The 21231-nt window shown below is 40.5% G+C and overlaps 1 protein-coding gene across 1 annotated transcript in view; it reads left to right on the plus strand.

Moving 5' to 3' along the window:
* The window catches only part of me1 (malic enzyme 1, NADP(+)-dependent, cytosolic), a 56759-nt gene extending 47130 nt beyond the window's left edge, over positions 1-9629 (plus strand). The window contains exons 6-14 of the mRNA XM_026372609.1: positions 1078-1181; positions 5958-6067; positions 6707-6804; positions 7504-7617; positions 7731-7836; positions 8078-8220; positions 8404-8577; positions 8890-8988; positions 9086-9629. Coding sequence (XP_026228394.1) covers positions 1078-1181; positions 5958-6067; positions 6707-6804; positions 7504-7617; positions 7731-7836; positions 8078-8220; positions 8404-8577; positions 8890-8988; positions 9086-9253 — 1116 coding nt within the window. The 3' untranslated portion in view covers positions 9254-9629. The remainder of the gene's footprint in view (positions 1-1077; positions 1182-5957; positions 6068-6706; positions 6805-7503; positions 7618-7730; positions 7837-8077; positions 8221-8403; positions 8578-8889; positions 8989-9085) is intronic.
* The last annotated feature ends 11602 nt before the right edge of the window (positions 9630-21231 follow it).

The raw sequence follows: 21231 nt of genomic DNA on the forward strand, positions 1-21231 counted from the left end.
TGGGACAGAAAGACAACTCATATCAACAGTTCAGCACAGTGTCAACGAGGTCAGCCCAGTTGAAACTCACTCTAGTCTAACCAAGTCTTCTCATGGAGTGAAAGCTGAAACACAAATTCACCATCCTGCATTGTAATTCGGTAGAATAGCTGCATGTGAAACTCCTGATAGTTCTAGCTATTTTCCTTGCATACTGTTGCATCATATTTGGAAATTACCCCCAGAATCTCTCTCTGATACTGATCCACTGTGGGATCACATGAAAATACTTGTTTTGGTTACATTTGAACTTCGTCACCTCCTGCCCATTACAGTCCATTTTAAAGCTTGCCAGGAAATGACTTGTCAAGTTCAAATAAATATTGACTCAAATAAAGTTTTTGAGCTGTTCTTGGACATGGTAGCACTTGACCCTGCCATGGAAAGGTGGCTGCTGCCTTTTTCCAAGCCTCGCTCATCTTTAAGCACCCTCTAATTATCCATTTCCACAAGTAAAGGTCGCCTGTCCCAGTAAGGCATGACAACGCTCCGGATCAGTTCTCCACTGTCTGGGATTGAAATTCTCTGGAAAATGTACAGACTGGAGCACGTTCACTGTAGATTATGATATTCCAGCTGCTTGTTGTACAATGAGACATGGTCATGTCACATCAGGCAGGTGCAGCACGTCAAACATCTGATGAAATATAAGCCAAATTCCTCACAGTCTGTAAGGACTTGATCAGTAATGGTTGACGTTAACTTCCACCTAATTCATTACAGTCTCACTCTCGCAATTCAGGTTGCATTTGTAATTAATATAAAATGTATTATATCATTTAAGAACTTGTGATCATTAATATAATGGGAAGAGTAGGAGCTGTGGCCATTACTAAAAAATAACAGTCTCTGCAAGTTTGTGGAAATTAAAGTTTTAAATGATGTAAATGGAAGTTACTAAACAGCTTAACTGCCTGGCAGACTTTTTAAACTGAGTTGACATATAACATTAAAAAAAAAGTCTACTCTGGTTTCTCAGTTTCATATCGTCTTCTCTCACCTGTTGTTCTGCCCTTTTGCCTCTATGTGTTTTTGCAGGCGCTGCTGAAGGACCCTCTCTACATCGGGCTGAGACACAAGAGAGTGCGAGGCCAGGCATATGATGACCTTTTGGATGAATTTATGAAGGCTGTGTCGGACAGGTATGATCGTATCAGCTTTCGTTTCATCATTTGCCCACTTCCCTTATCCGGTCTGCCTTGTCATTTTAATACAGACAGCACATGGGGCTCGTAAACTAAGTATGTTAAGCAGTTTAACATTGTAAGTGCATGTAGCCAAATCTTGTGGGATTCAGTCACCAGTGACTTGAGCCCATAAGAAAACCTACTTACTGGCTGAATAGCATATTCATTCATTGGCTTATTGAAAAGTGATCAGAGAGCCTTGGCAGTCGTTGGAGCTATTGATTTCATTGGCATGGCTTGCTCCAGACGAATGGCAAAGGGCACACCCAACTGTCAACAACTGAACTAAACACCATTATGTTTTTGATTACTGGCAACCTACATGTAAAATGATTTACTCTGGAATTGTACACAATGATCTGACTTTGTCATTAGTTCCCAGAAACACGGCTTATCACCATTTTGTCTGTAATGGAGCGAGAGTCTGTCTGTCTGTTGGTTATGCACAAGATATTTAATGTAATAATTGATTTTCCTGAAAGAATATAGTGAGCATGCTGGCTGAGTTACAGCAACAGGAGCAGGGAAAATATCTAGGTTTATTTACACAAAGCATGATTCTCAGAGTTGTGATGCCATGTTGACATTCAGCAGCGGCTCACTGCGCTGACCTTTGACTTGTTTGACCTATAGAAAGTGAATGAACACCGATCACTCTTGTGATCTTCATGTGTTTCCTGCAGTTCGGTCCTTGATGAGACTTTTGTGTAACTTTTGTTTAGTATGCATGCTGACACGTTTGTGCGTCTCTGTGTCCCCGTGTGCCACGGAGCCATCACACGCACACATGGGCCTGGTTAAGCCTCTACCCCAGGAGACTGGACTCCAGAGAGAGGGAGAAGCCTGGGTCTGGGCCCTCTCCAGCTGGCAACACGAGGCCATGACTCTAATAACTGGGTGGCTTCTCAACTATAGGGAACAGCAATGCTTTTTTCCCAAAAGACGCAAGATTGGTGGAAAATGAATAATTATGGGCTCAGAGATTGAATGAATGATTACAGCTCTGAAGTCTTTTAAGTAATATTCATGTTTGGCTTTCTGAGAGACAAAACATGAACTGAAATGCTTCAGACTTGTCAATGACAAAGAACTCCGGAGATTTTTTTTTATTTAATCCTCCATTTAAAAATACTTTTAAGATGAAGGAAAATGGTTAGTGATGCAACTGATTGTTTGATTTTGGGCCAGGCTTTCTTCCACCAGACATCAGCCTGTGCTGTGTGCTGCTTTTGTCTTCAAGCAGAAGTGAATTATCTCATAATCTCATTGGTCCTGTGCACACCCACCCCAAACCCAGTACTTTAAAAAGGATGAACCAAGGCTAATCCATCCCTAATGCATTTTTGTTGGTATGTGGAAATGTATCTACAAATAGGTGTTTAGCTGATGAAGGTGGTGAGGGGCTGAGCAGGAAATTTAAAGGAAACTCTAAGTAACTAAACTACAACTTTAGTCACTCAGCAAAAACAATTTTATTTTGTACTTTTGCAGGTACTTCTCTTCTGTTTGGTGCAGAGTTGCAAAGACTACGTAATGCCATCAAATATTTGAACCTTTTGCACAAGAACAAAAAAGAACAGACAGATTCATAGACGGAGGAAAGGAGAAATGGAGCAGAAGAGAAAGAGTGCCGAATGCACCTTGGTCTTTATTGGCGACGTGGGGATTTGAGAAATAATGTGTGCTGAGAGATGCTGGATCTCTGGAGAATGAGAGAGCGCTGGGGATTTATTAAGGCCTGGGTCACACAGCCCTGTAGGGATGGCGGTTAACAGACAGCCTTAGTGTGTGTGTCCACAAACACACACACATGCACATGAGGTTCAGCAGCTGTGTTTGGACAGAGCACCCTTGTCTGTGACCTTCATTGGAGAGGTCCCTTTTGGCTCTCTGTGGCTAATAGAATTACTTTATACCTTCTAGCCACCCCCCCAGCACTGGAAGTACTCGACATCCTCCTACTTCCTATTAGCTGAAGATTCAGGTTTCAGCTCGGTCTCAGATGAAGCCACTCGTCAACTCCCTCCATCCCACAGATCGGCCCAGACATAACACCAAACGTCTGAGTGTTTTGGCATGTGGGAAGGTGCCTGTCGTCTCATGTCTCAGGCTCTTTTTCTTACCATCGAACATTAATAATAATGTCACAACCACTTATTCTATTATTAACATATTGGACTGGTTTGGCAGTACGCAACAAGAAACCCCCCTATTGTGCTGCTCCAGAAAACAACTAGTCAGAGTGTTTGTCGTCTATTTCACGAGTCATGTTGTGGCAAGCAAATAAAAGTTTTATACAAACAGGAGCCCTGTGTCATCTGGTAGCATCATTTAGATTGCTTAGACAGCCCCAAGGCAGGATAGGCTAGAGCTGTCTGGTCTATCTGGTTTATTCTCTTTCTGCGAGTGTCCAGTGTCCAAACCAGTCAAAGCACCTGCTTCCATATGATCATTTAAGGTGTGTAAAAGAACTAGCAGTATTGTGCAGCCTTTAAATGTCTCATTTAATCACTTTACTTTACCTATCAGTGATGTGAAATCTCTAGTTACCACACAGGGCCACAAAGGTCACAGCTACCAATCTGTAATAGGTAGTTTTTGTTGGATGTTGTGAGCTTTTCTATTCTATATTATATATTGATTCTATACAAATGGTGCCAAAAAAGTTTGTATCCATATCACAATTAAGAGTTTCCACTGCCCATGTTTTTACATCATCCTTAAACCGGTGCAGGTTTCTCTCATCCCAGTGATAGATATGAGTGCTGTCTGACAGGTCCTTTGTTTTGTTCTGAAGAGACCCTGCTGTTGAAAAAGCCATTGACAAAGAGACTTAAAGTGATAGTTGTCGGGACAGCAGAGACACATGGAGATTTTCTTTGGGACAGAGCCTCAAGCTTAAAAAAAGGAGCGTCAGTATTAACATTACAGTAGAACCAGTAGAACAGTGACTGATGTGTTTTATACTGTTTTATTAAGGATACATACCATAGGATGTTTATTGTAGACAAAGCATACTCACGTTGTCCAACATCCCACTAGCTTCATAGGCCCAATTCCAGGGGCAAAGAGCCCTCTGTATTGGGGTGGGTAAGATGTTGCCCTCTTTGTGCAATCCTACAGCCAGAGACCCAGTCGCTTTGTAGTTGATGGTCAGAGGAAGCGTGTGTCCACAGCACATTTTCATTTCCAGGTTCGAGTCTCTGCTCTGTCTTTACTGTCACAGTTATAAAAAAGTATGAATACACTGACAGGCCACATAATCCTCTGTCCTCTCTGAATGACGAGAATAGTAACGGCACATGATGTTTATTTTCTGCAGACTCATTTTTTTCTGAACATGAGCAGCTTGGTTCTGTGTGAACTGGTATGAACTCTCCGGCAGCAAGTCGCATCAAACCGTTCTAGAGGGCGCTGCATTGGCAGCGGGGCAAGGCCACATCTGTCCTCGCCTGTCGCCTGTCTCTGTCTCCTAAAACCCAAACACAATGAAAAGTTTATAGCTCCCTTCTTGGCCTCATTATTCCTCCTCTTCATACAGGCTCTCAGCACTTTAGTGCTGCTCTCTGCTTGATAGAAAACACATTTCTCTCCTCTACGTCGCCTCTGTGTTGGCAGTAGGTCAGCCCGGCTGTCAATCTCTCTATTAGTTATGGGTGTCTTATGGTGTACTTTCTGTTTTTGCTGATGTTCTTTTACTTCCGTTCAGCTTCATCCTGCTCCTGCTGAAAGTTTGAGGAGTTTAGCAGACACTGTAACGAGTGGGAAACAGATTTAGTGACTTTTACAATAACAACACAAACATGGCTCCTCTTCCCTAATGGTGAATGAGGTAGGGTTTTATGAAGGAGGGAAAAGAAAGCAAAAAAGTTAAAGTGTGAAAAACAAATGATGAGGTGGGATTCAAAAACATATGCCCCCTCATCACCTCTGACAGGGCTGCAGGTCTTACGCCAGTTTGAGTCTGCTCACTTTGTTTGGTTGGCCTGTCCCCAATTTCCTCCTCCTATCACTTACTCGCTGAATCCTGACACGCTGTTTTTTTTAATACAGGTCTCAGACAACTAACCAACAGTCTTAAATAGACACTCAATCAAATCTCATCGTCTGCAGTCATTTCTTGTTAAAAAGCTCACTTTTTTGTCGCTGGGGATGATGTTTTTGTAGAAGATTATTGCTTCATGTGTTACTCTACTCTTAAAGTGGAACGCTGCTGGTTTACTGGGACACTGTGTGGCCCCTGGGTTCCTTTTCCTGTTTGCGTGATTCTGCTTCTTTGTCAAGGCTTGACCTCCCTCAGTGAAACTCACTGTGTGGCGCAGTCATACAGTCAGGACGAGCAGGTGTCACTTTGTCTGTCAAACAAAGAAGTGCACAGGGTTTTGTGGCTATCATTTTAGGTAAAGCTCAGGTATCTTTTAAGGAGGTTGACTCATAGTAACTGGACTTCCTTCTTGATAGGTCGAAACGTTTCATTATTCATTAAGTTGCTTCTTCAGTCTGAGGAGAGTTGGTTAAAGCCCACAAATAAATCTACTCTACTATATTTACTCCCCCTGTGCTGTGCTGTGTAGAGAGAGAGCGCCACCATCTGGACTGAAAGAAAAGATTTCAAAGCAGAACCTGCTGCTTCTTCATGTGTTTAATTTATACTTAGCTTTGTCAACCTGAGTCTCACCTTTCTTTCTCTAGTTTGATCAGTCACATTGAAGGAAGCTCTTCTGTTTACAGGTATGGAATAAACTGCCTCATTCAGTTTGAGGACTTTGCAAATCTTAATGCTTTCCGTCTGCTGAGAAAGTACCGCAACAAGTACTGCACATTCAACGATGACATACAAGGTAACTCACAGGTCATTTCTCATTTAAAATTATGAATAACATATATTTAATTTGTTTACACTTAAGTCAAATCTAAATCTTGCCTTTGTTTTTAATTAATAACTTTATATTTCAAAAAAATGTTTCCTAATAAAGTGAAAACATTTCCTTTTAGTTTCAGATAGATTTTTATCACATAACATATGTGGAGAATTGAAACAAAAGCCCAGATACGTGAATCCTTCAACAAGAGATCGACAGTTCCCACTTAAAGGCTAAATGAGTAAGGAAGTGATGTGAATCTTCTGCTGCGCTTCTTGCCGTTAACAGATGTCAACCTAGCTGAACAATAATGGGAAGACCAGATAGTTATAAAAAAACCAAGGCACATTAAAGGTGTTCCTGTGGTACCTGATGACCATTCTCCTTTTGGGGCGACAGTGACTCAGTTTGTGGGGCAGTCATCTATTATCTTCAGCATTAGTGGAAAGGTTTCTGGTTCCTCCTGGCCCCTTGAAGTGTACCTGGACAAGATGCTCAGGACCCAGAACGCTTGGTGTCATACCTTTAGCTGCCTGTGTATATGTTTCCCTTAGGTACTCTGCTAGTCGGTTCTGCGTTGAATTTACAAGTGCGAATGTTGCTCATTATATTCCATAGGTACAGCTGCAGTGGCAGTGGCTGGACTCCTGGCTGCCCTCCGCATCACCAAAACCAAAATGCACAACCACACCATTGTGTTCCAAGGTGCAGGGGAGGTAGGTGCAGCATTCTTTAAGCACTTAGGACTGGTTTAGTAGTTTAGAGTTGAGTGAGATCATGGCAAACTGAATTTGCCTAGGACAGTCTTAATTTCCCAAGATTCCCCTTAGTTATTTGCATAAAATACATCAGTGTTCTGGCATGTACCTTATCCCATTCAGACTCTTCAACATTATAAGTATAGTATGAGGGTATTGCTCTTTCTGTGTTGCCTTTGCAAATACACCAAATGAGATTGAGAGTTAAGTTTGAGAAGATGTGATTCAGGTGTTAGGGTGGATCAGCCAGTATTCGTGGGCAGGACAGTGAGCCCCAAACTGCTTCTGGTGTGTATGCACCTCACTTGTAAGTTGCATGTATGTATGTAAAAAAGTATGACTCATTTCCCAAAAATTCTCAAAACACATATCTCACGTATGCAGCGAGACTGAAACATTGCATTAAATTAGTGTTTGTTTCCAGCTCGTTGGCTTAGATATTTTTACTTGCTTTGTACCTCACTTGTAAGTCACTTTGGATAAAAGCATCTGCCAAATAACTAAATGTAAATATATAACAGACACCATTAATGTGTGTGGATTTTTAGAAGCAAGAAAAATATTTTTCATTAAAATAACATTAAAGAGAGTATGGAGATATCATGATGATACCCCTCACCCTCCTCTTTTCTGCTTTTTTAAAAATCTTTCTCACAGGCAGCAATGGGGATTGCTGAGCTGATCATTATGGCCATGAAGAAGGAGGGACTCACTGAAGAGAAGTGTCTGAAAAAGATCTGGATGGTTGATTCCAAGGGTCTCATCGTCAAGGTGTCCTATTAACTACCCACAAAGACACATGTACAAATGCAGGCATATTAAATGTAGTCCGCGTGCTGTATTCTCTATGATTTGTCACTGAATCTTCATGTCCAAATCCTCAGGGCCGGGATCACCTGACTCACGAGAAGGAGAGATTTGCCCAGGAGCACCCGCAGATGCAGAGATTGGAGGATGTAGTTCGGGAACTGAAACCCACAGCGATCATTGGTAAAGCAGCATTGACCTTTTTAGAAGACATCTGGTTTGCCATGTTTCAAGATGACAACTAGTTGAATTAGTAGTGTAGACATTGATGGATGGAATATAACAGATTGTTTAAATAAAAGAAGGCAGTTGGGCAATGCTGATCCACAGAATCCCCACGGTATCTTTGCATTTAAAAAAAGCCAAGAAAAGGTGGAAAAGCTCCTGAATAAATAAAAAATAATATGATGTATTTCTATCTCAGGTGTGGCAGCTGTTGCAGGAGCCTTCTCAGAGCAGATCATCAGGGACATGGCTTCTTTTAATGAACGCCCGATCATCTTTGCCCTTAGCAACCCGACCAGCAAAGCTGAATGCACTGCTGAGCAGTGCTATGTATTTACAAAGGTACTCACCCAGGACACTCTGAATGGTTGTTTGTAGTCCCATACTGTATATGACTACACTTGTTGTTATGAAACAATGGGTAAATAATACTTTTATATGTTAAAGGGTATGTATTTAGGCTGTTTTATGATGTTGTTGCTAGCACAGAGGTATTCCTCAACACTATACTGCTCTGTGCTGCAGGGACGGGGCATCTTTGCCAGTGGCAGTCCATTTGATCCAGTCACGCTTCCTGATGGACAGACGTTCTACCCCGGCCAGGGAAACAACGCCTACATCTTCCCTGGTGTAGGCCTCGGTGTCACTGCTTGTGCCATTCAACATATTACTGATGAAATCTTTCTTACTGCAGCTGAGGTACAGTAACAAACTAATATATACAACATTCACACCCTCTGCTTTATTATTTTTTAAGTGAATACATTGAATCTTTTAAATAGTATTTTACGTGTATACTAGTCCTGTTTTTAAACTATGTTCATCAGATAGAATATAACCTGATTATTTGATTATTATTTGATGCCTTTACACCACTGTCTCTTACAGCAGCTGTTGCCATCCTGACCACATTTGTGATTCAGTATTTATTTTAATTTTAAATTTTTTCTTTGTTATAGAAAAGTTTTCTTTACATGTTGTAACAGGTGTGTGTGTGTGTGTGTTTAACAGGCTCTTGCTCACCTGGTGACAGAGAAAGATCTGGCAGAGGGAAGATTGTATCCTCCTCTCAGCTCCATCAGGGACGTCTCCCTCAAACTGGCTGTCAAGGTGAGAGTTCAGTGCATATACTGGACGTTTGCTTTACCATGTCTGTTCAGCTGTATGGAGGGTGTTTGTGAATTTCCCAAAATCCTGTGCATTACAGATCACAGAGTATGCCTACAAGAACAACTTGGCCACACTTCGCCCGGAGCCGTCCGACAAAGAAGCACATGTGCACTCGCTCACTTATACCACTGACTATGAAGAGTTTGCTGTGGACTCGTATCGCTGGCCGGAGGACAGTATGACTGTGCGCTCATGCAAACTTTAACACACTGGACAAAGAGACAGAATGAGCCGTGAAGGGGCAAGTTAACTACTGACTTACAATTTAATCACAAGATGTGATTTCTGGTTTATAAAAGAGTCATTGTTAATATATTACTGTGAGATTATTAATGACTAGAAACCAAACACAACACTGTTACCAGGGATGTGTCACAATTCTGCTGGGTCTTCTTTGAAAGTTCTAATTAAAGGAAAACTAATTCAATCTGAAAGAAGAAGCAGTTTGTATAAAATCTTTTTATTTTATATTTTATTTTGTTATTTGATATTTCACAATAATATATGATTGGAAAAATCGTTCACAGGTTTATTTTTAATTATACTGTACTATGAAGTTGTGAGCTGTAGTTATAACAAAAAAACCCTTTGTCAATAAAAATTAATTTAAAAAAATGATTTGAGCTCATGTCTGAATATTGCAGCTGTGCTGACAAAGATGCAGTAGATGAGTATTTAATGTGGACATCTCGGTTGATTTAATAATAATAATAATTGATACTTTATTAATCCCTTTGGGGAAATTCTTTGTGGACAGGCAGCTGCATTCTGGGCGCCAAGGTTTTGGGGTTCAGTTATTTGTCCAGGGGACGCTTTAACATGTGACCAGGAATCAAGGGCAAACTGAGAACAGAGCCATAAACCCTCCATATCGTGGCTCTGAATTCTGTACGGATTTACAGAATTCTGCCTTGTGCCCACGACCGCATCACAGCCGTGCTGATATAGAGCACAGTTGTAAGACCTCGGATGTGATGTTGTTTAAATATCAGGTCCCCTGCTTATGGCAGAACGCAAATATTAAAAAATGCTAATGAGTCGATGGTGACCACGCCCCTTTCTTGCATTCTGAGGCCATCATAGATCGTTTATATGGCAAAATAATGAGTAAAACTAGTGTTGATTTGTTTGAAATCTCATCACATGAGATTGAACATTTTCACACTGAGTTTTATAGAGAGCTGGAAGAAAAACTGGGGGGCAAAGGTCAACTGCTGTATTATGTGATGTCCAGGAACCCTGCGAAAGAAAACATCATCGTTCAGAGCTTTATCCTAAGATTGTTAGGTCCAAGGCGCCCCACCTTCACAGATAGGAGGAAGTCCTGTTTCAAAACTCATTGGCCCTGGATGGTGGCAGGAGTTGGGGTAGTTTCAGCTGCTTTATGTGTTTATTATTCACAAAAGTAGGTTAAGTAAAGTATGTCCTTGTCCCACTAATGTCTTATGATATTAGTGGGACAAGGGCATGTTCCTCACATCTTATTAAGGTGAGGGAGAGCTGGACATCACCTGGCTGTCAGGCAGGTCTTCAGGGCCGACCACACTGTGGCGGGTGGGTTTACACCAGGTGCTCCAGTTTCCTCCCACAATGAACTAAGGGAAGGATATGTGCACTACACTCATGCAGTTCATCTTCGCCTCCATTCTGTAAATTCAAGAATTTTTTGGAATCGGCAAATAATGGAAACTAATAATTAATTTAACCTAAATATCAAAGTTTAATATTTTCATGCTAATACAGCTTAAAATCTCTCTGTTATTGACAAAACTTAAACACTTGAAACTAACTTTCAACATTAGTGGTTCTGACTTGAAGTCTTTTTAATTTCAAATGATTAGTTAAATGAATGGATTTTTTTTTTTTTTCGTTCAATCAACTTAAAACAAACTAGCATATCAGTAGACGTCCCAGCATGCATTCGTTGAGTTAATGCATGAGTTAAAATGTAGTTCTTTTTAATCCTTTAAAGAAAATAGTCATGGTGGAAACTTGAGGTGTGTCTTTAAGACATACATACGATCTTTTAAACTATGTGAGCTGGTGTTGAATAAAGTCTTTATCTCAGTATAATTATAATTTCTTAAAGTCACTGAATGCAGCTTAACTTGATTATTTTGGACTCATTTTGGCTCAAACAGAAGTCGCTTCACTGTGTGCATTTTTAAGCAGCTGTTTGACTTGTGTTCATTAGTTGAAACTAGAAGTTCAATTTCAATTTCAACACATCATTTAATCTCTTTACATACTGTACGCAGGTTTTTAAAACCACTCACGCATGTCTTCATGTCCTCCACCTTTGAAGTAAAAAAAAAAAAAAACCTGGACCTTTTGGACTTTTTGGAACTGGAAGTGCCTACCTGGACCTACTACAACTACCTTGAGTTGACCAGTTTGTAGGCAACAGTCAGGTTTTTGAACCTCTGGGCAGCAACAGAGAGCCACTACAGAGATCTAAATGAGACGTGCAGTCACCTTTTGGATCATCTGGATCAATATTGCTTTAATCAAGCCAAGATATGACCAGAGCCTTGACAATGAGTTGTGTTGTATAGTCCGAAAGGGCATGCCCTTCAGACAGAGGAGATGTGATCATCAGTGATCAACCCCAGGTTTCTTGCTGATTCACTGTAGACCCTATGTTGATGCTGAAGACCGTCTGGAAAGACAAGAACATCTGTCTTGGTTGACCTGAAGATGCCTCTCTCTTAGCGGTCCCCATGATGGCTTTATGAAAATCAGAATGTGTTGATGATTTAAATAATGGCCGGGCTTTCACGTAAAACTGAAAAATCAATCCCTGAGAGATTCATTGTGTTTTAAGCTATGCTGGTTCAGTGGTGAGGGTCACATTTCTATCCAGTAACTTAAGGTTCTGTGGCTCCCTCCAGAGCTCAACCTGTATCACTGCAACAGAACTGACAAATAGATGAAGGAATCGATAACAGACCAGACAGTCAGTACTAGAGGCCTTTGGCTGGCTCACTTCTCATCCCAGTCTGGAATCAATAGAGAAGCAACCAGACCAGTCAGCGTCCAGTGATGATCATTGTGCTCCAGGCGAGACTCTGAAACGCGAACATTTGTTTTCCTCACTCTCTTTGCCTCATTGTTGCTTTAAATCCTAAATTCCACCCATGGAAACCTCTGCTGTAACATAATGAATAATATGTCACAGTGTCAGCAGCTGTCGAAGCCACAAATATCAGTTTTTGTGCCAAATACAGATTTTTGTCAGATATTCGGTAATTCTATATTACTACACCTCACTGTTTTGATGTGTGTCATTACCTTTAGGCTCTTTGACCATTTGTCATCTAACCTACTTTTAGAAGTAGAATAAGCTAGAATTGAGCTAATATCTTTACTTTTGTGTCATTTTTTTATTTGTACTAAAGACATGCAGGTATTGACATATATTCGTTTTGAGATATGATTAGCTGTGATTAGCAACTTGTGGGAGTGGTATATATAAAAATATTTTTATATATATATATATATATATATATATATATATATATATATATATATATATATATATATATATATATATATATATATTTATATATATATATATATATATATACTGTATATATTTATGTAGCTATAAGTTACTGTTCGACTGTTAAGTCACTGTCACATATGTTCCTTTGCTACAACTCACTCAAGAAATAGTTCTGGACACCACGGCCACATCTTATCTCCGTCTTTTTCACATCACCATGCCTCTGCCTCTGTCCGAGGCACCATGCTGCTCACAGACTGGCTTGGTGGCTGACAGCTGAAACCCGACATGCTTTTGACCTTGTTTACAGTCTCACATTGAATGGCACCTTGCTAAGACCTTGCGATCAGTGCCAATCAGTAAAGCCCCGAGGGCATGTGGCCTGTGTGAGTCTGTCTACCCATCCTCCCTGTTGCTGTCTGACATTAAACCCTACAACTCTCGCCCATCTGCATGGCCACCAACGCACACACGGCTTGTCCTGCTCTGCAGTCTTATGTAACTCGGCAATGGTTCAAAATGTATTTAGCACATACTGTATGAGTCTGTATGTATGTGTCTTGCTTTTGCTCTTATTAATGTAAAGGTTTGCTTGATTTTATTGTGTTTCAATAAGTAATTCATTCAATTACTGTGTACTGATTTCTGTACCATTCTGACTGTTCACAAATGTTTTCATCATGTACTGGAGAAGCTGAAATGTGCAGGTGTGTGCAGACGAACAACTTCCTACAAAAGACCAGCAGAGGGCGCTCTGACATTGGTGGAACAAAGCTCAGTAAAAGCTCTTAAGGGGCACAAGTGCACCAGAGCAACATTTGTGATGATAATGCTTTGAACACACACGTCCATTACCACATGTCCTTAAACACACATTTTCCTCAGTGATTACCTTTTCCTATATGTCTACTGGAACCTGTGTCACTAATGGATCAATGTAATGACACAAGGTACTCACCATTAGAAATGCAATAACACATCAATTGATGAATCTCTGTATTAGTACTCTGGACTACTTTCTCCAACTAAATATATATATTTATATCTTGTTCTTTGTATGAAAGACCATTGGATAGATGGTGATGATAGCCTAAGATGATGATGGGGAAATTGCACAAAACCCATGTAGCTAACATAAAATAATGATCTATAAATGGCTAAGTGGAATACTTTTCTTTATGTTACCATATTACTTATTGCTGGTTTGTTCACGACACGAGTGCCATTTCTGATTAATATATAATAAAATAAAAAACAACAGGCAAAGGGTCAACTCTGGGAGCTTTTTAAAACTGTTTAATACTTCGTTTGGACTTTCTATCCTGTCTCCTGGATCAGTACCAGCTTCAAGCCACGGCTCAGTCTCAACAAACCTTTGTAGCCACACACAGAGCCACAAGAACTGAAAACAACATGATACTGTAAAAAGTCCAAACTATGTGGATAAAATGCCTCTGCGCTTTGTTTCAACATCTGCTCCATGAATTGCAGCGTGGTGTTCTGCTGGATACTAGTTTCCACTTCAAGGATTTTATATACACCAATACGCTGCTCTTTGTTTTTATTCACAAAGACTAATATGTATACCTGTGCTGAAGGTGGCGGCATGGAGCGTTGAAATGTATTGATTGCAGAGTACAACCAGTAAATATGAATAGAATGCAACCAACATGCAACTTTTCTATGTCCTTTGAAATAAACGTATTCATGATGCCTGTGTGTGTGTGTGTGTGTGTGTGTGTGTGTGTGTGTGTGTGTGTGTGTGTGTGTGTGTGTGTGTGTGTGTGTGTGTGATTGCTGTAGCTTAGATTTAATTTTTTCTGCAAAACATTACAAAATCAATATTTCACAGCAGCCACCACGTCGGAACGGCAGGGTGTTGGGTGAAAAGATGCAAGGCCTGTGATCACAGAGGCCCTCAGCCAAAAGAGTTTCTTTGCCACGTCGGTCTGTTCTCAGGAGAGCAGAAGCAGTATAATCCTGCACAGGGTTGAGAAAAAAAACGCTGAATATTTGTATTAGCATTTGCAACAACAGTAGCATTGAGGATCAGAGCCCAGTATTTTTTATTTAATGCAGCGGTTTCTGTCCTATTCTTTTATCTTCAGTTGGCGTCAAAAGATTTGGGAGTTCCTCAAGCTGCTCTTTAACCAGCTACTGTGTTTAAATCTTAGCTGTGCCTCAGAAATGGTGTGGTACTTTAGGGCAACATGGTGTGAACACTGTTTGACCTTGCTGAATGGTGCCTGAACAGCAAATTATCGGCTTAAGCCCTGACCTCTAACCTTTGTCTGGAGACCACTCAGTAACCAACAAACAATTAACCTTGAAGGATCAACGACAATGACATCATAAGCAGCACAGCTTAATTTAATACATTCTTAATCCTTTCTTTATTTTATTCAACATATTTTTGTTTGAGTGGACCAAGACGTACTGTTCACAAATTGCTCTACATGTGACCTTTATTTTCTCATCAAATTCAGTGCTCTGCCTGGCTGGTGGTGAACTGACTGAGGATTATTATGAAGAAACCTCTGCTGCTCTGCAGATTCATACCATTGTGGTGTGTCTGTGAATGATCCTGAAAGTAATTTAGAGAGACGTCTCTGTTTCACAGACAGTTCGTGAGGCCTGCATGTCGCACAGGTTTTAGCCTGAGAGGCAGTGGTGGGCGCAGGTTTCCGACAGCCTGTTGTTTCTCAGGCGGGTACCACGCACAGATACCAAGCAGGAGCGCCAACGCCTTGACAACTTTTCCATAATTAGATGAGGCCTCGCGCTCAGCGTGGGGATTCTTGCACTGAAATCTAACATGACATGTGTGATCACGACCCAAAGTCGTGTTTAATTAATTTTTGTTGCAACACAGGGTGCACAGACATCATTCCCTGCAGCTCTTTGCTATGACAAAAACACGTTCTACTCAAATTGGTTACTTTCTGGCACTTGTGAGCTTTTCACAGTTGAACCTGTATTTTAGGCTAAATGCTAACAACTGATGAGTCTCGGTTTTTCATCTTTAGGACACAGATGTTGTTCACCTGTCTGATGATTGAATTGAATGGAAAATGTATCATACTTTAACCTATTTTAGTAAAGCCACACAACACATTGCCTTTAGCGGTTGAGCATGTCTTTGCTGCCTTTTGAATGTCGGCACATGCCAGCCAGGCTTGTGCTTATTCTTCTGCTGCAAGCTCCAGATGGATCAACACATGCTGAAAATATTACAAGCAAGACATTTGCATGTGACCTAAATTCTTCATTTCCGCTCCACCATCCAAACAAGTCAGTCCAAAGACATTATTTAATGACCCTGGACTGGAACATTTGCATTTGTACAAGTTCTATTCTCACATTAGGACACATCAAAACATTTAAACTGCTGATTTTGGTTGATTAATTCAATAATATACTCACTCATCAGGTATCAGTAAGAAGTACTACGTACAGGTAAGAGAACAAAAAGGCCTGTAATTGATGAATTGTTAAAATTATATCAAGAGATATGTCTGAGTATGTTATGTCATTTGCATTGTACGTGATGAATAGATGTTTTAAGTGTTTGAATTCTATCTATAATGTATAATGAACATTAATTTAAATTAAATTGAATTGATTGACTGACAGAAGTAAGCTCACCATTGCACTTGATGCATTGAAGACCAGTAGGAGAGCACTGATAATAGGCATGAATACACTCAGAGGCACACTACTGGCCGAAATAACATTGAACATGCATGCGTTTTAAGATATTAACATGCATGTATTTGCAACAATAGCCTTTGCCATTGTGTTCTGGATCTTCATTAATTCTGTAATTGTTCGCTGCCAGCGATTTACTGCCAAGTTTTATGAACATCAAAGCATTTCCCGTTTTTTCTGAAAGCACACATAACCCATTAAATTAACATGCATATTGCATCTTGAGCTCAATAAGTTGCCTAATTAATTGTGAGAGGCAACAACAGCTTCTGATTGTTAAGGGTAGAGAAGGTAGTTTCTCCCTCTTTTGCTTGTGTGGTTACGGTGCAGGTCCGTCTTGCTACATGTATGTTCAATGTGTGTGTTGTTGATTGTAAATGAGGGCAGCGAGGTATATGTGATGGTAATCCAGGCTCCAGTGCTCTCCTTGCCCATTAATAACCAGGTCCCCTTTGATGTGGCCACGATGAACAAGGTGGCCCCCTTGTTTTTTGCATCAGTTGCGGCATGTAAATCCGCCTGCTGTGTTATCTCCTTAACTGCTCAAGTGTCCACCTGAGTTTCTCCACCTGACGGATAAATTAATGAGCTGCATGTTTTCTTTTTGATCAGTATGCCACAGGGCCGTGTACCGTGCAGGCAGCACATTGTTCTGACAGTGAGAAAGGTGCAAAGGTGGCACCCAGGTGGTTCGTTCTAATGAGGGCTGGGACTTTATGACCAGTTTCTCTTGTTTGAAGGATGACTATTGCATGGTAAAGATATTTTCAAGTAATTTAGTAGTGTGTTTATTCAAATGTGGGAGATTACAAGATGTAAAGTATCAAATAAATTGCATCTTTCATTTATAAAGCCTTATACCTGGCAAATCAACACTACTTTCCCTAGGCTTTTAGGCATTTTAGATATTTGTAGTCTCCAGCTGTCATAACACTGATGGCATTAATAAGAACTGAGAAGTTGAAGCGAGTCTGTTTTCTTAAAGCTGCTAAAGTCAAAATCGTAATATATATAATAGATCAAATAATGTCATTTAAGTCATTTATGATGTTTAAAGGTTTATAGTAGCAACATATCAACCAAGAATTATCTCTCGACTCTTCAGAGCATTTTTTCCACCATATTTCGATTTATTGTTTTGTTTCTACAGCACATAATTTTACTCCTTTATCTTTCATCTAACAAATGGCAGTGGTAAATTTTTCTAATATTAGAAGCAAAGATCTCCGCTCGGTTGCCCGGCTGTTCTGTGACGTTGTGTCACAGGAGTCTTCGACAGCATCTTTCTACTTTGACATAAATTATAGAGCATATTTCTATTAAAGTATGTTTAAATAAAAATAGCTTAATATAACCATTTTTATACCTCAGAGATTGTTTCCAATAGTCATCTGTGCATGTTGTCGAATGTCTCAGGCCTGTAAAGAGCACCTGATCAGGCTCTTGACCTTGTGTTAAATGTGCCCTGTGTTTTCCTCCACTCCAAATCTCAACATAAATGCTCAGAGAAACTAGTTCAGGTCAGATTTTTTCATGAAAAATAAAAAGTGAAAGCAGAATAGATCAATCAATGACTGAGCACAACACTGGCTGAGTGTTTGTGTCTCGGTCTTGATAAAATCATTTTGTGTGTGTTTATAAGTGTGTCCATCTTCTGCTGGCTACATATGGGTGGATAGCTCATTATCTATTGTCAGCAGGCACAATGGCCTGGAGGCCAGCGTACGCTGGCCCAACAGCCCCAAGCACAATACCTGTAAACAGTGGGCAACCTAATTGAAAACACAGTCTAGCTTCACCATGTTGTCTCACAATGGCACCGCTGATGAATAGGGAGGTGGGCTTTTAAAAAGAAAAGCTTTATCTGTTGAAAGGTGGGAGTGTGTTCCAAATGAAAGGTTACAGAGGTGAAAGTATTGAGTGTAACCCCAAAATTGTTGCCTGATTCTCTTTTTTTTTATCCAAACTGCAGGTGCTCTAAATACTTGTTTAGATGTGCTAAAATCGCAAAATGTTGACACCATAACTTTGGATGAGTGTGCATTCGTAGCTAGACGTGAACAGAATGAGGTGATGCATAGCATTGATATGCTAGAGTAGTTTTTAAAATGTTCATCAGTTCATTAATGCATTTACGGTAATCCTCACGTTGATTGGTACAAACGCGTACCCCCTGATATGAGCCTCCAGGCACCGAAATCAGACATATAATAGTTCTGTATGTTCCAAATGAGGCCTATATGTGTTTCAAATGACGTCCATGGGTGCGGAAATGACATTTATATAGGTCACTGAGTCTACACTGATCCATCACCTCCACCCACCAGGATCTTAAACACAACAAAAGACAGGGAGTCAATCTAAAAAAAGCAAGCGGCGTTACTGACGCCTGGCTGCGTGTGGGCTAAGTAACAGTAATCCAATCAGATAAAAGACTAGTCAACATACAAGTTTTGCCGGATCTCTCAGCCGCTGCACGCCCACCACAAATTCACTAGTTCCCTGTCAACTTGTTGGCTTCCATTACGGCGAGCTCTGATGTTACAGACCTAATTCTTTTGACGCTGTTCTTTAAGTGGGTTTTGCGATTATGCTCAGATAACTGCCTCTGCTCTCGCTCATGCACAATAAAAAAAAAAAAAAGCTCTGCCATGTCTCTCCCATTTATTAATATACAGTATCTTTTCTTTCTCACCAGCTGGCTTGTGTGCTTGTTCTGATTTGTCCTTGCTTGTACAGTGAGCCTGTTTTCAAAGCCATAGGCCTGATTATTGTAGCATCACATATCTCATGGATAGCTGTTGCTCAGCTGTTGAGTTTCACCTTTTCTTAAAGTAATGCTAATACAAAATGAGTATAGAAATGAGTTCGAATGCATTTGCCTGACTTCCTGTTTGTAGAAGTGCTACACATATTACCCATGGCCACAGAGCCTTAACTCTTTACTTCTTAATTTATACTTAAATATAACAAATAAATTGATGATGATGACGACCGATGAGGATTCTGTTTCTAGGTCAGCAATCATTTTTAAGCAAATCTGTGGCACTGGCCGTGTCACCCTCCCTACTACCAAAGGTCGGATCTCTCTGAGTGCTCGTCCACTGGAGCACACGTCCAGATGACGCTCGGGTGGATTCGATCTACTCTTAAAAAGTAGAATATTTATAAAGGAACATCTGCTTGAAAAAGGATGGATGTTGTGTGTGATTGAAAGCTGTGAGAGGATGTAGTGCATTGCAGCTTATTGTGTCCGGGGCTGTGTAGCTACAGATCTGGACCGTGGAGCATAAATGACGAATCCCGTTTTGTTTTATTGTAGATGAAGTGGATGGCCAGGTGCATGTGCTTACCTGGGGATGGCACCAGGATGCACTATGATGACCCACTTTGAACACTCCCACAGCCTGAATTCAGCAGCTATCATCCAGCTAGCTTGTCAGGATTGACAAATAGATAACTAATGAGTAATCAAACAGCTGTGTTTAGTAAATCTTGTATAAATTTCCACAGAACAATCTCATGTTTCTGTTGTTTGGCTATTTCTGACTTTAGATGGCCATGCCCCACTTCAGCCAAAGACACACCTCTTGCTGTTTGTGGTGATGCCCTCCAGATGCTCTTGAGGCCAGATCTTTGCCCACAGAGAACAGGAAGGGGTCATCATGTGTCTTACCATGATGGTCTTTATGGGCCGTTCAGTTTCTCTCCCTCTTTCTGCTGCTGTTTCACTTCCCTGAGGACACTGAGGCTGGTCAGTGAGGCCACATGACCTGAGGCCATGGGTAAACTCAGGCAGGTCTTGGGCCCAGAGGTGCCACTTCACATTTGCCGATAGTTGGTCTGAAGTTCCTCCGTTATGAGCCTGGATGTGATCGGATCCGAGTAGCACTAATCCACTGGGCTGGTTGAGGCGGGTTGGGACTCTGGTGTCCCATATACTTTGGCCTGGAGGATCATAAGGTTACAATTTCAAGAGTCTGGACTAGCCTTGGGTAATGCAATCTGAAGGTCCACAACGCAGAGGCCCTTGTACGGCTACTAAGGGAGAGGAGCTATTAGTCTTTCAGAGTGACAGACAGAGAGCCGGGTGGAAGGCTTTAGCTTGTTTGAGAGGCTTTTCAGGTCAGATACACTGAAGTGGATTTACATTCAGGTATGCTTTAACTACCCTCAGCATTAGTACAGTAGGCAAATACTATTTCATTTCAGTTCATCAGTCATTGTTTAATATTATTTTAACATTATGCAGTGAATTTATATTAATACCCTATGTTTACTCGAGAGATCATGTTTACAGGACCTTCTGCTGATCCAGGATCATCTACTGAAAGCACATAGGTTTAGAAGCCAAACGTGTGAGTGAAGTAAAATGTTTTTCACTAGAAATCCACCTTCATGGTGGATCTGAAACAATGATAATAACAAAACAAAACATATCTTCTGGTGGTCCTAGCTGTGATTCATGTGAAATTCAGGCGATATATACTATCATATTTATAGCTGTATTTCAGTTTACTGCATATGAACAAGCATTTGACAGGTTCAAACTCATTTTAGTCAAATAAATATTACATTAATAATACTTTTACTAAAATAAAACATTTTAGAATTGTAGATTTTGTACGCCCAAATTTTATTTCTCAAATGTTGACCTTATTGTATTCTGCTTAATCTCACGCTTCATTAGTAAAGTTGCTTGCAGAGTTGTTGGATAACATTTACAGGTAAGTAATTCATGATTAAAGAATGCGTACTGATTTAGGACTTTTCTTAGGTTAATGTGAAAACATTCAAGACAAACTTGTACCCTGTGGGCATCATTGCTCAAATTACAGCTGATGTAATCAGATTAAATTATGTCCTGAAGCTATGTCCCCGTTAGGCCTTTTGTTTCTTTCTGTTTCAGAGATTAATTGGGTCCTATTCCGGCCCACTTTACGGAACATGACACTCCCAACAGGCCATGT

This window comes from Anabas testudineus, chromosome 16 (genome assembly GCF_900324465.2).
Source record: "Anabas testudineus chromosome 16, fAnaTes1.2, whole genome shotgun sequence".
Lineage (NCBI taxonomy): Eukaryota > Metazoa > Chordata > Actinopteri > Anabantiformes > Anabantidae > Anabas > Anabas testudineus.